At 42.4% G+C, this 16,142-nt stretch overlaps 1 protein-coding gene across 1 annotated transcript; it reads right to left on the bottom strand.

Moving 5' to 3' along the window:
* Window positions 1–4,550: 4,550 nt before the first annotated feature.
* ptpra (protein tyrosine phosphatase receptor type A) lies at window positions 4,551–13,793 on the bottom strand. Its single transcript, XM_068741943.1, has 21 exons — window positions 13,772–13,793; window positions 13,594–13,675; window positions 13,071–13,490; window positions 10,482–10,581; window positions 10,317–10,390; window positions 9,581–9,717; window positions 9,108–9,198; window positions 8,832–8,908; window positions 8,698–8,734; window positions 8,503–8,600; window positions 8,265–8,384; window positions 7,917–8,083; window positions 7,697–7,832; window positions 7,453–7,602; window positions 7,256–7,349; window positions 7,082–7,158; window positions 6,836–6,970; window positions 6,428–6,553; window positions 6,133–6,284; window positions 4,972–5,107; window positions 4,551–4,625 (listed from the first exon to the last, which is right to left on the bottom strand). The coding sequence occupies exons 1-21, from the start codon at window positions 13,790–13,792 to the stop codon at window positions 4,551–4,553; spliced, it is 2,505 nt and encodes an 834-aa protein (XP_068598044.1). The 5' UTR covers window position 13,793.
* Window positions 13,794–16,142: the final 2,349 nt, after the last annotated feature.

Here is a 16,142-nt window from a genome sequence, read left to right as displayed (position 1 = left end):
CTCCAGGAGACATGTAAACAAAAATCAGGAGACAAAAATTATTTGGGCTGAACTATTTTAATGCAAACATCAATTAAAAAAAATAACAAAGTTTTAAGATTTCAAATGTTATTATAATTTGGATGTATTAATTGAAAATGTTTGTCTGCCATCAGTTAGAAGTAACATTGCTGGTTAATTGTTTGCTCATAATAATAATAACCTTGTGGAGAACCTGGTGCTCAAACAACATTCACTTTATACGTCTAATAACACAGTCTATTTCAGAGTACAGTAAGGTTGTGTAAATGTGTAAGTAGGCATTCTTACCTTGATAGCAACTATCACACTTTTAATGCCCCGGCTGTCTCGATGTCCCGCCAGAAGCTCGCTCTGCTTGTTTGTGTTGGTCAGTGGCTGATATATCACTTCAGAGATTCTCTTCATCCTCCAGCTCAATATATAAACCAGTCCCCGATGAATATTTGCATTATAATTCCCCAAATACCCCACCCATCACCGACCCTTTTTAACCCTCTTCCCTACGGTAAACTTAATTTTCCCCGGGGACAAGGGGTCCAGAGGACATAGCCAATTCCAATTATCACCTGCAAACAACACTGACACCCCTGGGACGCTCATCCGCTCAGAGTCACCCCTAAATAGGGACGCATTGAATGAATAACGAATAAAGTTTTTCTATTGACAGATTTATGAGCAGTTCCATTCATGTAGCTTCTTCCGTATCACACAGACGAGAGAAAAATATAGAGTAAATAAATAAATAAAAGTTTTAAAGCATGAGGGCGGAACGCTTCACTGCATTTTATTGATGGGGTGAAGGTGAGGGTCATCCGGGCTGGATCCGGTCATTTTTGACATGAAATCTATTTCGTAGACTTCCCCTCTTTCCAATTTCCTCTCTTCTCACACCTGTTTTGACCACAGTCCCCCCCTTCACCCACTTGCCCTCTAACCGAGAAGGATAAACACAGATGACAAGAGGAACAAACAATGACAGTTCCTGGTCAGGTCACCAATGACATCCGTTACAATTGAAAGAGGAAAGGGCTTTGTGGAGTATTAGAAGCAGAACCAGGAAGGGACTGACGTGAAGATTTGCTGCTCTTCACTCCGTTTATCCTCCGGTCTGATCGATGTTTGGTGCAAGATGTAAATCTGATAACTCCTGATCTCTGTTTCGAGACGCTCCTGTCAGGGAAAAGCAAAATCTACCTCCTAAAAACTGCATGAGAACGTTCACTATATACACAATATTGATGGCTATATTATCGCCAGCACAGGCAAACAAATAAAAAAAAATTAAAAACCATATGCATTAGCTAACACCTGTCAACTACTTCTGTTTTACAGGATAATGTAAAAACATTTAAGGCAAATGGAAAAATCTCAAGCACTTTATTAGGTTTCAACAGTATCTTGCATTGAAAGGCCATTTGGCATCATATAATTATATATAATTTGATCATATATATAATTATATATACACATATTCAAATGTTGAATAACAAAAAGCTACAAATGAACATTGGCAAAAAAAGAAAAAAGATTCGCTTAAGACAATACCAAATTAAAAATGGCCCAAAACAATCTCCAATACATTTCAAAATGGTCCCAATACAGGTCAATATACATAATTTTAAAGAAAGAAGAAGAAAAACACAGAAGTTAGGACTGAAATATAAATAACATTACATTATGTACAAAAGGGCGTGGGCAGCAACCACTAAGAAAAATGGTGCAGAGCACATGGGGGAAAAAAAAAGAATTTTGAAAACGAAGCTGATAGGAGAGGAATAAGAGCAAAGTTGAACTTTGCACTTCCTCCTCCGGTCTAATGCTCACTGATTTTGATTCTCCGGGGCATTCATAAAGCTCCAGTGGGTCAATTCTCCAGGAATAAAAGGGATGTGAAACAGGGACAAATTATTACCATATACAATTTTATTTCTTGTGGTAACAATGTATAAATTTTTGAACAACATTTAGGAAAACAGAATTGATTAGCTGTCATGGATCCCATATTTCTATGACATGGAATAAAATGAAATCATTAAAGATGGACTTTAAAAGTGACTTTAATGTTAGTTTGATCTGCACAATCAGGGACTCTATCCAAAGTGATTGGAGGGAATGTGACAGGAAGGATAACTTGGGTTGTGCCCTACTAATATCAGAAGAGAAGCCCCCCCATTGCGCCAAAGTAATATCTGTTGGGAGAAAGTTCCGTAACAAGCCACAGGCAATTCTAAGAAAACTTTAAACTACCAGCGAGGCACTTTTAATATTTTATTTTATAGCAAAATAGCGTTTCATGTTTTGCTGTTAACCTGCAGTGAGACCAAGTGATCACGAGTGGAATGCACACAATAAACTCATGTAACGGCAACACAGAACAGACGAGCAGAAAATGACTTTTCTGAAAAACAAACCCAATAATTAACATAAGAACACGATGGCACCCAACAAAACGACCAGAAAGACTGACAAAGATGCACAAATGGCCACAAGTTTCAGTGACTGTTCCTTTAAATCCTGAAAGCATTTCTCAAGATTTCAAATGCAACTGCAGAATCTAATGTCGGAGGTCCAACACGTCATCCTGACCTCATTTGGTTCTATATATTTAAGGGATTTACTTTTGGTGCAAATAGCAAACGAGTATTCAAACAATCAACTTTGAAGCAATCCCCCTTCCTGAAGTCAGCATGTATTTTTAAAGATATCAACTAGTAATAAATGACGTTTGATTGTGCAGCTTCTTTGAATTAAAGCAACTACATGTGGGAGTGTTAGCGTCACATAATAGTGTGATTAAATAACGGAACTGTGTGGGGATATTTATCGTAAAAATATAAATGTAAAAAGATTTAATACTCTTAAAATATTTTTAGTACCACAGCCTTAAAAAAAAACAATTAAAAATGCGGTGGAATCTCTGAATGCATCTCTGGTGGGAGTTCAAACCATTTCAACGCGAGTTGGCTGCGTAGCATTCGAGCTGAATTTGTTCAGTTTGTACATTTTCAATAATTTCCTGAGCTGACTGTTGAAATTAGAACAATTCTGAAAACCTTGCGGTGCCCCAATAAAAAAAAAAAAGAAAAGTCTGAGTGAGTGTCCTCACAGGCACGACACCACTATTTAAGTAACAATGGATCCTTTACTGGAGGAATGTTGGCAACAGCATGTTGAATAAAGGCAAACATTCTTCAGTATCCGTGTTCTCGGTGGGAAATTAAAAGCGACTCCTTTAAAAGAATGACAGTACAGCGTCGTGATGCGAGACAGATAAAAATATGAAATGACAGTTCAGGCAGAATCAAAATGTAATATAATCTACAAGAAATACTGACTTGTCTGTAAACAAACAAAATATGCTGGGTATATAGCTTTTGTTGATTTATGGGATGCAATGGAGAATCTTGTGATTGGGCTCGTTGACATTTCAGCTGATACTGTAACAGATCGTGAAAAAAGAAAATAAATATTTCACATTAAAGCTTGAGAAAATTTGGGGTACAGACAAGCCATGTTTTATTTTCCACACTCCCAGGTTCCTGACGGAGTCCACTGATGTGTCGGCGACAGAAACAAAGCGTTGAATGGGTTGTTTTTTTGTGCTGAAGGTCTAAACGTGATTGACAGAAAGCCTCCAGAGATGCTAAATCTGATGGGTGCAGGACTTTGGCACTCAGCAGATAATAGACAATAATGTAAAAACACACACTGTCTTTCTCTGCTAGTTGAAGCTCAAGTTCAAACACACACGCTCAAAAAAACAACCTCCTTTAGTGTGTGTGTGTGTGTGTGCGCGCATCAACCTGCGCCTCTGAGCTCAATCACAGAAATCAGGACCTTTACTGGTGAGGAGCGACGTTAGACGCCGTGACGGTTCCATTGGTGGAACTCGATGGATCTGCTTGTTTCTTTGTGTGTTCTGTGTGAATGTCCAACAGGAATGTGGGTAAATGTTGCTACAGCGGCTTTTACGATACCAAACATAAAATTAGCGTCTGTCCAAAAAAAATAAAAATCATTACCTTGACTCCGGATTTTTCTATATTGGCCTCCAGAGCATTAGATTTATACTCATATATTTTTTTTATATATATATATAGCAACAAAATACATTACAAATGGCACCCGAAAATGCAGCCAAACTCAAAACTGTGTCTGAAACTAAGATAATAAGATGCAACACAGTAAGTATATATATACATAATGGGGGTGGGCTGAAGGGCCATATTAACAAGAGCAATATTACAAAATATTCAAGAAGGCATCTCAGTTTAATTCCTCTGTCCGACCGCCCTGCCCTGCACTTTGGGCTGAGGCCTCTGTTCCCTTTTCCTCGGGGAAGTTGATCCCAGCCACGGGTCAAGTTGTGACGAGTCTCTTTATAATAGAAGAAAAGAAGAGATCCACCAGATGGGAATACGCAGCTTTCAACATGGTAATCTGTGTGTGTGTGTTCTGGCGGGAGCGTTATGCTTGAATGAATTGTATGGGGACATCCGTCCGTCCGTCCGTCCGTATATGGCAGCTCCCTACTTGAAGTTGGCGTAGTCAGAAAAGGCATCAATGTACTCCTGGACCACTTTGTAGCAGAACTCGTACTGCTCCTGAGGAGGGAGAGGAAACAGGCAGTTAAAAGTGTAGTATTCCTTTAATGTGCAATGCTTGCTTCTTTAGGCTTCGTTATTCAGCACTCCTGTTAAATATATGCTGCTGAACTCAGTCTACTTAGATATCCTTTATTTTGCTAATTTTAACTTAGCATAAGGAATATAAAATAATTACTTTATCTTGCTGGGATGGGTTAGATGTCAAATATTTACTTTCTGAGCACAAGTAACTTCTGCTTGTTGCCTGGCAATTGGTCTGAGCCATGAAATAGATCTTTGTACGTCTTCATGACAAAAGGAATAATCAGACTTAATTTACTATGAAGCTTAAAGGACCACTGACCAGAGTCTGCACCATGTGGGGTCTCTGCAGCCTGAGGCTCTTGACTGTCTGGAAGACATCCAGGATGCCCTCCGCCTTAACCCTCTCCAGGACAGTACTCAACGCGCAGAACGTCCCAGTCCGACCAGCGCCAGCACTGCAACGCAGCATAACAATGTAAACCTGCACTTCAAATGTGCAAAACTCACACGTACACATAAAAGGCTTAGTTGTGAGCTCCCATGTTAAAGGCGGGAGAGTAGCAACATTACTGGGAGCCTTTAAAATAATAGGCTTTATTTATATAGCACTTTTTTTAGAAATAAAATTCACAAAGTGCTTTTACAGACAATAAAAAAATAAACATGAACCATACAAACAAAAAATACATAGTAAACAAACAAATGTTTAAAAGCAACAGTGGCATCAAGGCACAATTGATGAGACGAGGTACCCAGCGAGAACCATAAAATAATAAAACAATGTTAAAAAAGAAAAATAAATTAAATTAATTAATTAAAATTAAATAAATTAAAATAAATGTAAAGTAATTAAAACAGAGGACTCTATCAATTAAAAGCCAGTCTATATAAATAAGTCTTCAGAAGTGTTTCAAAAAGCCACAGAATCTGCAAGCCGTATATTTTCAGGCAGGTCGTTCCAAAGCCGAGGGGCCCTGATGTCACCTTTAGATTTTAACCTCGACTTCGGAACGACCAGAAATCCTCGACCCGAGGATCTCAGGCTGCAGGGGGGGGCTCATATACCAACAATAAATCATAAATATAAGTTGGGCCCAGACCCATAAGAGCTTTAAAAGTGATCAGTAAAATCTTAAAATCAATTCTAAATTGGACTGGCAGCCAGTGCAGCGAAGCAAAATATCATAAGGAAGAGCAGAACAATTCCTTCGCGTTGTTTTCCCCCGTGATTTAAAGCATCGACGACTACACAGACACACAATGACAGACTCGATCGCCAGAAGCAATTCCAAACACAAGATGAACAAATCTGAAACCCCAATTGCAAAATAATGTGTAAAATGTCAATTAAACAGAAAGACATATTAGCATTTGGGTCACACACTTGCCATTGTGTGACAGTGACCTGCATTGTAGTATTATTATTATGACGTTAGTAGAAGTTGAAACAGCAACAGCGTGGGGGTTGTGTGCGTCTTACCTGCAGTGCACGGTGATGGGGTGATTGCCAGACTGCTGCTGTTGCTTCTGTACTGCAGCTATTATGTTGATCATGCCTTTGCCGTCAGTGGGGATACCCACTTCTGGCCAGCCATGGAAATGGAACTGACGAACAGCACGAGCCTTGTTCTCCTGGAATAGCAGCAGAACGGGAAAGGAGGGGTTAGCACTGTAAACATTGCTGCGACGACTAGGATTGATTGATTTGTGCTTCCGTCCATCCGATCCTACATTGATTGTATCTGCGGTCTGCCTGCCTGTTCAGAGGACCTTACCCTGTTGTTGGTGACGATAAGGTCGCGGATCGTGTAGCTCTCGCTCTCCTCTTCCCTTTTAATCTCGATGGCTATGTCCCCAAAGACCAACACTCCATCGCTGGGCCAATACTGAGCACACTTTTCCTGTGGAACCCATAATAGTTAGAATTAGCATAGCTAAAGAGTGCTGGAAATAACTTATATTAAAGACAATTTCTTGCTATGACTTTTGCATTTCAATAATTGCAACTAACTACTCTTAGTCTTTGTTGTTTCATCTGAACGACTACAAATCAGGTCATTATAAGAGTGAACACAGTTTTGATGTAAAATATGTAATTTTACTCAGATTATCACCAAACTGCACAAGATTAGTAGCATCACGTTAACAGCAAGCATTAGATTTTAGCCAGTTATTCTCCCCACCTGCCCCCTCTCCTCCAGCTCCGTAAGCATGACTATGGAACAGCTTCTCCACTCCCAGATCATCCTCCAAAAGTCCTCTATGGTGTGCTGGAGCGGTCCCTGGCTGGTCATGTAGGAGTCCTTCTGACGGTAACCCTGTGAGCGGATAACAGGGAGAAGGATAAAGGAGTAAACAGTCTGAGGAAGAACCAAAGACTTGACTTATTGCATCCGTTAATAAAATGATCCACTCGCTTTTCTACTCACATCAATGAAGGAGGCGTTGACGTAGTCCGTGTTCTCCTCTCCTCGTTTGACTGGAATGATCACTCTGTTGAACTCGTCTGTTGGAAGTCAGGAGAAACATGAACCTTGAGACACGTGCGGACACAATAACGCAACACAACCCCTCGGCTCGCACGAATAAGTGCACCCACTCACATGGAATGATCTGCAGGACTCGGTTCTTTTTCATGTTGGCGGGCAGGTTGCCTGTCCTCATCTTGTCATTCTGGATCTTGATGGATGTCAGTTTCTAGAAATCATGAGATCGAAACCATTTAGACACAAAGCTACCAGATGTGAGGGGTCCAGAATAATAATGGCCTCTTCAGGAGGATTCAACACATTAAAAAGACCTTGAATTCAGCTTCCAGCCCATTGCAGCCCACTGCAGGCGAGGAGGCATAGAGCTTGGCCAGGTGAGACTCCAGAGAGGTCACCTCCAGCTCCGTGTCTCCATACAGGTAGTGCTCCAACAGCGCCTGGAAGATGAATACGTACTGCATCTGTGGGATGGAGAGAAGAAGGCAAAGAACAACTGGAAATTAACACATCATTGCACAGGCGCCCCCCCCACCCCCCACCTGAGTAGTGACTTACATCAGTCTGGACCATCTGACAGCGCTGCGCTCTGATCCTGGTGACGAAGCCGAACACATCCACCTTCCTCTCAGCAATCATCATGTCCAGCATGGCATCGATCACAATGAACGTACCAGTTCTCCCCACGCCAGCGCTGACAGGCGGGAAATATGGCACGCTTTCAGCTACGCGCGGCAAACATAGACAAAGGTGAGCGTCTAAGCTTTGATCCACTTACCTACAATGAACCACAATCGGCCCGGCATAGGAGGGGTTGCAATTCTTGACTTTCTTGAGGAACTTCAGCATGCCGATGGGGGTGAAGGGCACGCCGAAATCTGGCCAGCTGGTGAAGTGGAACTGGGTGACGAGCCTCTGAGGCTTCTTCCCAGAAACATCTCCCACCTGGTACACAATCAGAGCCGCATTGCGAAGAGCGTCACACACGGCATGTCCTCATGTAGGCCAATAAAATCAATGACATCGTCGACGGAATGTAAAATCTAAATACGGACGACAGCAGTTTTCTCCCATGTATTAAAACGCTTCCTGAGGAACCGTTGAACAATAAGAGGTAATTAATTACCTGTTGGATGCAGAATTTGCGAATAGTGTAGTCCACGAGAACCATTGTGTCTTCGACAGACACACGGATGTTCCCGTAAGTCCAGCAGCCCTGGTCCGGCCAGTACTGAGCACACTTACACTGAAACACAAAAGATACGCTGCACTCTCACAAAGCTGTGTGCCTCAGGAACAGAAGGATTACACGCCACAAACCAAACCAAGAGGGTGAGCATGCATGCAACACACAAAACGCATACCTCTTTCCTCTCCTTTAGATTGGTAACCATGACAATGGTGGCTGTGTTCTGCTCCCAGAGCATTCGCCAGTAGTCATTTACGGTTTCCTCCTTCGGTCCTGAGAGAACGAAATAGAGTCAGACGACGAGTAATACTAATCATTTGTTATATTTATTCATTACGTCTTCTCCCAGTGCAGGAAAAAAAAACCTCACCTTGAGCCGCAATGAACTTATTCTTCTCTTGGTAACCCTGCAAAGCAAAGTGGCAAAGAACAAAATAAGAGTTCATCCAAGTTCAAAGGAGAATTTTAGTTTTATTTTAGGAAATGTGCTGCACTTATACAAACATTTATAAAGGAGGCGTTGATAAAGTCAGAGTCAGGGACTCCTTCCAGAGAAGAGAGATGGACTCTGGAGTGATCATCTGAGGGAGAGCGCAGAGGGGATTGGTACATTTTGGAGCCTTGGAATGATTCATTCTTTCAAAACAAAGTATTTCAAGGCAGCAAGTGTAAATTGCAGTATTGCTATATTTTTATATGTATGTATGTATGAACAGACGACTTGTCAATCTGATTGGATATCCGTCATTGTCACACTGTCAGGATGTCGTGGCCACTCACATGGCAGGATGTTGACATATCTGTTCTTTTCCTTGTTCTCTTCCTTGGAGGCAGCATCACATGATGCCTGGATGGGGCACACCGGTAGTGCCTGAGCACAGAACAAAAACACATTTAGATGACCCCCCCCATGACCGCCACAGAGAATAACATGACAAAGGCATCAGAATACGATTTACACTTAACCCTTTAGTGGACCCAGATTAGGATATTATGTTTTGGTTGTTTACTATGGGAGAATTCCAATACTCAACTTGAAATAATCAGTATTTAACATTCTTAAAATCACAAGGTCTGCAGTTTTAAATTAGTTTTCACATTCTTCCCCAGCAACTGAAATATGGGCCAGAAGTAACCGTAGTGGGGAATCATCAGGCAACAGGGATATAAAGGGGAATGGACGACTCAGTATGTTATCATTGTGTGCATGTGTGTGTGTGTGTGTGTGGGGGGGGGGGGGGAGTATGCCATACATTAAACTCCTCCCTGAAGAGCTTGTTGTCATCGGCCATGCGGCGGTTCATTTCTTCCTCAAGCTTGTCGACAGGAAGTGGTGGGTACTTCCTGTTTGTACTGGGTGAACGGGCCAATAGAGGGACGCTCTGGAGTTCTGCGAAGGGAGGCGGTATGAGCGGAGGGAAGGAATGGGATAGATGAAACAAGAGACAGAGATAGGAGGAGGGAAGGAATGGGATAGATGAAACAAGAGACGAAGATAGGAGGAGGGAAGGAATGGGATAGATGAAACAAGAGACAAAGATAGGAGGAGGGAAGGAATGGGATAGATGAAACAAGAGACAAAGATAGGAGGAGGGAAGGAATGGGATAGATGAAACAAGAGACAAAGATAGGAGGAGGGAAGGAATGGGATAGATGAAACAAGAGACAAAGATAGGAGGAGGGAAGGAATGGGATTGATGAAACAAGAGACGAAGATAGGAGAGAAGATGGTTAGAAATGGGAGTTTCTTACATCAAGTACCAGTGACCGAATGTACTTTGTCTTTTCTAAAGAGGCCACCAGAGGGCGATATGATTCCACACTGCGATGTGGGTACAGCAGCTCGTCTGCTGGTTAGGTAATAAGACTGAACAAAAGCCTTCTGCCACAAGTCAACCACTGAAACCTTATCAGACTGGAAACTAAATCAACTGAATTGTGCATATTTACTGATACAACACAAGAGTAACAAACGAGTAGGTGTTTTACCTGTATCATCCGATCTACCATTGGTCAGTCTGAAAGAGTTTGAATGGCTCCCCGCTTGCTTGTATTTTTTAAACCTGTCAATCAACACAGATAATATGAATGCAAACACTGCATTCGTCTGGTGGGCCTTCACCACAGCTCGGCCATCAGCCACACTCCACCAACCTGAGCATGTAGAGGATGATGATGATGAAGATGATGACCAGCAGGGAGGACAGGGCCACCATGACTGCTATGATTGGCATGTCATCAGAGTGGTTGTCATCTGCAGAGACACAGGAAGAAATGGGAGCATTGATAATGTGTCATACGTGTAGTTTTATAAAGCGAACACACCAAAGGCAGTGACTTCTTAAAGGGAAAAAACAGTCCAGCACATTTAGTCGCTGTTTCAACCAACCATCAGGCTGTTGACTGGACTCTTAGTTCTGTAATACATGAGGATGGGTGGCTGGCTGAAAGAATATCTCCCCCTGAAAGTGAGTGCAGTGGGTAGGAATGCCTTTCTGTAGTGGTCCTTATTACGGCGGAGATGAATGAGCCTCACTGATTAAACTCTATTCTGTCTCAGCAGCTGTCTGCACAGGGGAACAGATGTATTGTCCGTGTTCTGGGCACCTCAGACATGGCTGCCAAGAGAACTGAAACAAAAGATTAGTAAAAAAAACAACAAAAAAGACACACACCATCTTCCTGCGCACAGAAAAGGACCAAAAGCCTCCTCAACAAAGACCAAACTCAAAAAGTTCACAACTCTCTCATCTTACCCTCCTTCAAGAGGACACGGTCGGTTCCATCCCACTTCAAGAAAACATTTGTGTAAGTGTTAAGCACCGTACTTTCTATGTCATGGAAGTATTTGAGGCTGCGATGCTCGGTCCTCTTAAACCAGTAATTTCATTGGCTTTACATAATAAATGAGATATTCGTTCATTGTGATGCGTCTTGTAGATCCCAACAGCTGATGTATCTGTATGTTTTCACCAAGCGCATGAGATTCTGGCTGAAGCAATCCCAGAGTCTTCCTGGTGACTTTTCACAGTCACAGTTAACACAAAGGGCATGAGATGTGCCTGAACAACCGGAGTATGGTGCACAACATACTGGCAGCTGCGCACGTGGCAATGACAGTCAGTAAAACACGTCGGGGCGCCAATGAAAGAAGAGATTTTTCTACAGCGCATTGTCACCAGCGTGCAATGAACAAATTAGCTGTTTCGTGGGCAGACTCAATTTCAAGAAAGCTCTTAACATTGCAGACAAAATACTCAGACAAGGCGTCTAGAACCACTTTCTAGAAAAAGCAGGAGTGCAGCCTTGTTGCACAATTCTGGTTGGCTGCTTATTTCAAAATGTTGTATGCTGCCCTGACTCCAGCTCCGGCTCCGGCAACCTTTTCTCTGTCAAATCTCTGGTCTGTGCAGTTCTGATAATGTCCCCACAGTCTTCCCTCTGGTCTCCTTCATGCCAGACTAGAGTGATCAACCCACTTGTAGGTTTTGGTCCATTTATGTTGCTCTTTCACCTCCAGAAGTTTAGACACGGCTGCAGTGCAGATGGAGCTCGACTGCTCCCACAGCCTGGATGTTGTCTCTTCTTATCCTCGCTTCCAGGTCATGCCATTTCTCTTTCAGCTCTTCCACCTGGTTTTTGTAGTTTATCATGGGGTTCAAATCAAAACCATCCCATCCCGACCATGTCTATTTCAGAACTCATTGCCCGCAGCTCACACTTTAAATGTTCAAATATTTCATTTTAATTCCAGTTTTACCAGAGCATCGAGAAAGACATCTCAGGTCATGTTTTTTCTCACTAGCACCCCCCGTACCAGCTCTTATTTTAATCTATGAAAAACATTTTGACAAACAGCCAATGACATGCAATAGTGATTTGTGCATTTCTCTATTATCAAGTAATGTGAATAATTAATGTTAAAAATGGATGGGGGGGGGGTCATGTTTCACTCGGAAGGATATTACTGGGTTAGCATACAGACACAAGGATGCTAAAATAAATAATTCTAAAGTAAGTGAAGTGAATTACAGTCAAAGTCAACATTCTGGAAACAGCAAAATGAAGAATTCATAGCAAGAAGAAGAACAGAAGTCTTTCCTCATCCAAGTGTTGTTGAACCACTTTGAAATAACAGCACTAGTGTCTCGGTCGTCTGGTCTGCTGGTACTTTCATTCTTGCGGATGACTGGTCAAATGCAGGTAAGGCCCGTCAATATATTTTCAGCACTGTCACAGTGGAGTTTAAAAGCCAAGTGTTCAACTACCTAAATTATTAAAGGCTGGTTCCTGACCATAAAGCTCATTACCCGCTACTTCCAACTGTTGCCACGGCTCAGCCTGTCAGCATGAATAACACACAACTTGTTGAAGAATAATTGCACTCTAATGTTGCTCGGGTCTACAGCATACCCAAAATCTAAATTGGCAGCTCTGGGGAATCCCAGCGGAACAAACAATATGCAAATATCTGGGAACAACACTTTGGGTCAGACATTGGTGTTTTTCTCCACACCTCTCTACATGACCCTGGAACCGCTGCAGCGTATGAGAACGGTACAATCTTACATGGCACTGACAAAAAGAATGATAACAATGCTCACACCATATAAGACAAGAGGCTGCGACGGCTGGTTAAGCACCTACACCTCTGTGTCTATGAATGGCTAATTTGTAACCATGGAAACGAACTCCGGACACAAACCGTGGTGATGTTTTCTCACATTGGACGCCAACACTTACTGTCTGGGTTGACGTCTGATGTGAACTCCATCCCAGGTTGTGTGCTGGTCTCAGGCTCCATGGTGTAAACGTCCTCATCAACGTATATATCTGGAACCGGAGACTCTGGGGCAACTGTGATCCCGGTGTCTTCCAAAGTCGGGGTGGGAAGAAAGGGGAGCGCAGTGCTTGGAGGTGCCTGAGGAGTGTCCGTTGCAAACGGAGGTGGGGGGATTGGCAACACCCGCCCAGTGGCATTAGGCCCTGCGAGCTGCGCATCCTCTTCACCAGCTGGACTTGTTGTTTCCACTGTTGTCACCAGGACGGTTGTGGGGGCGGATGTCGTGGGTGGGACTGTGGGGGCTCGTGTTGCAGCCACTGTAAAGTTGAGAAAAGGTGCAGCAGCGGGATCTGTGGGTTCGGCAGTGACACTTGGAGGACCTAAAAAAAAAAAAAAGAGGGGGTAAAGGTACATTTTGTGCATTTTTTCCTGAGAGAGAAATGGAGTAAAAAGGGATCAGATATCGATGGACACGGTTCATACTTGTGATGGGGACATAATCCTGGGCTAAGGCCCCGAGGGCTAGACCAAGCAGCAGGAGCAGGGGACGCACACCCATGCTGCCCTGTATGGAGGACGCACAGGAAAAGGAAATTGTAAAATGCAAGAGGAAAAGGAGAACCGCTTGCATGTCAGGATGTGTGTGTTTAACGCTTCCTACCTGAAGAAGCAAAGTGGGCATCAGTCAGTCATTCGCACAGCCTGGTTCTAGAAAGAAGAGAATATTTAGCAGGACTCGGAAAATGTCCTGAATTTCTTTAGCCTGTTTGTATGTTTCTGTTTTTGCAACAGGGTTCAACATTTGATACATCCATTGTCTAAAGCGTGACCAAAACAGAATTAGGGTCACATTCAAATTCCTGAAACGACAGCGAATCAGCACAAAGGACTCTCTTCACCCGCTTGCATGGAGATGAGCGGGTGCGGACGTAGAATCGGAAGACTGGAGAGGACACGATGGCGCCCGGGTGATTGGCCAGGGTGGACTTTCGATAATCTCAGAGGCCAACAAGTTTTTGTCCCCTTGACTGAGCTATAATAATCCCAGGGGCTAATAGCACGGCCCTGACCCTGTAATAATCCAGACTATCTGCCTCCATCCCTGGGTGAGGCCAAGCACTGCAGCTCACACACACTGGACCGGACCCTTACACCAGGACTTCCTTGCATCAGTCGGCAGAGGATGAATTGGGCTATTAAACGCTTTAACTGCGACAGTTGCCAATCTTCTGGTTTTTAACTGGGCTAATTCACGGCAGAACAATCTAGTCTGTTTGGCTCTGAACGCAGCCTTGGATGGGGAGAGTAACGTCAACGAGGATGCTATTAACCCAGAAATTCAATTGTTACCACGGCTCTCTGTGTCACCAATTCACACTCCATTTAGTCAGGAAATGTCTGCTTAAAAACAAACAAACAAAAACACCGGACGGGCAGAGGAGCGCATCCCTCAGCCACAAAGCCCCAAAGTCCTTTTTAATTAAATCAAACCCAAATCCAAATTCGGACAAGACATGTGTGTCACGAACATGGCTGGCCTCCGGATTCTGTTCAAATGGGAAAAACAGGATCCACCCTTTTATCCAGATCCACTCCACAATTAAATGATGTCGTTTTTGGTAAATACCTTGCTTAACCAGCAATTTTATGGAAAACCATCAAAAGCTTTATGCACAATTGATAAAAATGCTGAAATGAAATTCATGCAGTTAATTATTTTCCATTATTGATTAATATGGCAAATGTAGTATTTTCTCAATTTAAGTGAATGGCATCAAGTCATTTTCCTAGAAACAAATGTGTACACGCAAATGGAATATCTAATGTTTCATATCAACTATTAAACTCTGCAACGCATGACGAGGCACGGCAAATGCAGTCTAGTGCCCTTTCATCATCAGACCTCAGTAAATAACTCACTTTACTCCTGTTCTCATTAAAAGGAGTGACTCATCTTTAAATTCTAAGCTCTGTCATTAATTCCGTTTTGTACGAATTTGCATTATACTGTGTCTGTCTCAATGTGCCTTTGGTCAAACGTGGTTTTCTTTTTATCTAGACAATGTGTGTGTGTGTGTGTGTGTGTGTGTGTGTTTGTGTGTTTGTGGGCTAGAGAGAAAATGAATGGATGACTTCAGTGTCCAAAAAGGATGTGATTAATTCAATGTACTAGATAAGTGCTTCCATTTGTGTCATTTTTATAACCACTTTGTTTTAATAAGGAAAAAGTATCTGTCATGTTTTCAAATTGACCTTTACAGGTCAAAATATTGCAGCCACTTGACAGTTCAATTAATGTAAAATCGGTTTTGCCCAAAATAGTTTTTACATCACACCTTCAACTTATGAACCTTTGTGACAATCAGAGTAAATGCTAAATGCAGAATAAAATTAAAAGCCGATAGAAAACATTTGAAGTTGATTTACAGTGTAAAATCATTTCCAAAAATGAGTCTGCCATTTTAAATTGTTTGATTCAACAGTTTGAAGCACTGCGATGAGTACCTTTGCGACCCAGTTTCTTCGAGACGCATAGATTACGATATACTTAAAACAGAAAAAAAAGCTAAATAAAATTACAGGAAGCATTCATGATTTCATGCAAGAACTGTACGAGGTAAAAGATGTAAACAAACCAAACTTCTCATATTTGGCTACAACATGTTTTTTGTGTTGCCACCGTTGTGGAGACACTTCCTTAATGTTCACACAAGTGTTGAGGCTGACCGAGTATTGATGACAGTTGCCTCCGTCCGTGGCCAACTGAAGACCTCAGATGGGAGCAATCACAGCTGTGAAAGGGACGGGCTGCTCCCTTAAAGTAAGTACATAAAGAACCAATGGAGTCTGGTTGTGTGGGTCAATCAGGTGGGAATTTGCTTTCAAAACTGTCTGGTTTTTAGACATGCGTCTATATTTTACGGCATCCCAAAGGCAAATATGGCCAAACACATAAACCAGCAAATTGTGTTCAGTATTATTTTTAAAATCAACAAATGTCAATAACTCATTGTGGGGCAGCCTAAAGCAAG

This window comes from Brachionichthys hirsutus, chromosome 8 (genome assembly GCF_040956055.1).
Source record: "Brachionichthys hirsutus isolate HB-005 chromosome 8, CSIRO-AGI_Bhir_v1, whole genome shotgun sequence".
NCBI classification, from domain to species: Eukaryota; Metazoa; Chordata; class Actinopteri; order Lophiiformes; family Brachionichthyidae; genus Brachionichthys; species Brachionichthys hirsutus.
The sequence above is the reverse complement of the archived record's forward strand: the minus strand, read 5'-3'. Positions and strand labels throughout refer to the sequence as shown.

What these genes read in the sequence shown, in the direction of transcription:
- ptpra (XM_068741943.1), bottom strand. Translation starts at nt 13,792, where the DNA reads ATGCCCACTTTGCTTCTTCAG. An exon ending in ATCATCCTCTACATGCTCAG is followed by an intron (nt 10,391 to 10,481) that starts GTTGGTGGAGTG and finishes GTTGATTGACAG; the next exon opens with GTTTAAAAAATACAAGCAAG. An exon ending in TCAACGCCTCCTTCATTGAT is followed by an intron (nt 6,971 to 7,081) that starts GTGAGTAGAAAA and finishes ATCCGCTCACAG; the next exon opens with GGTTACCGTCAGAAGGACTC.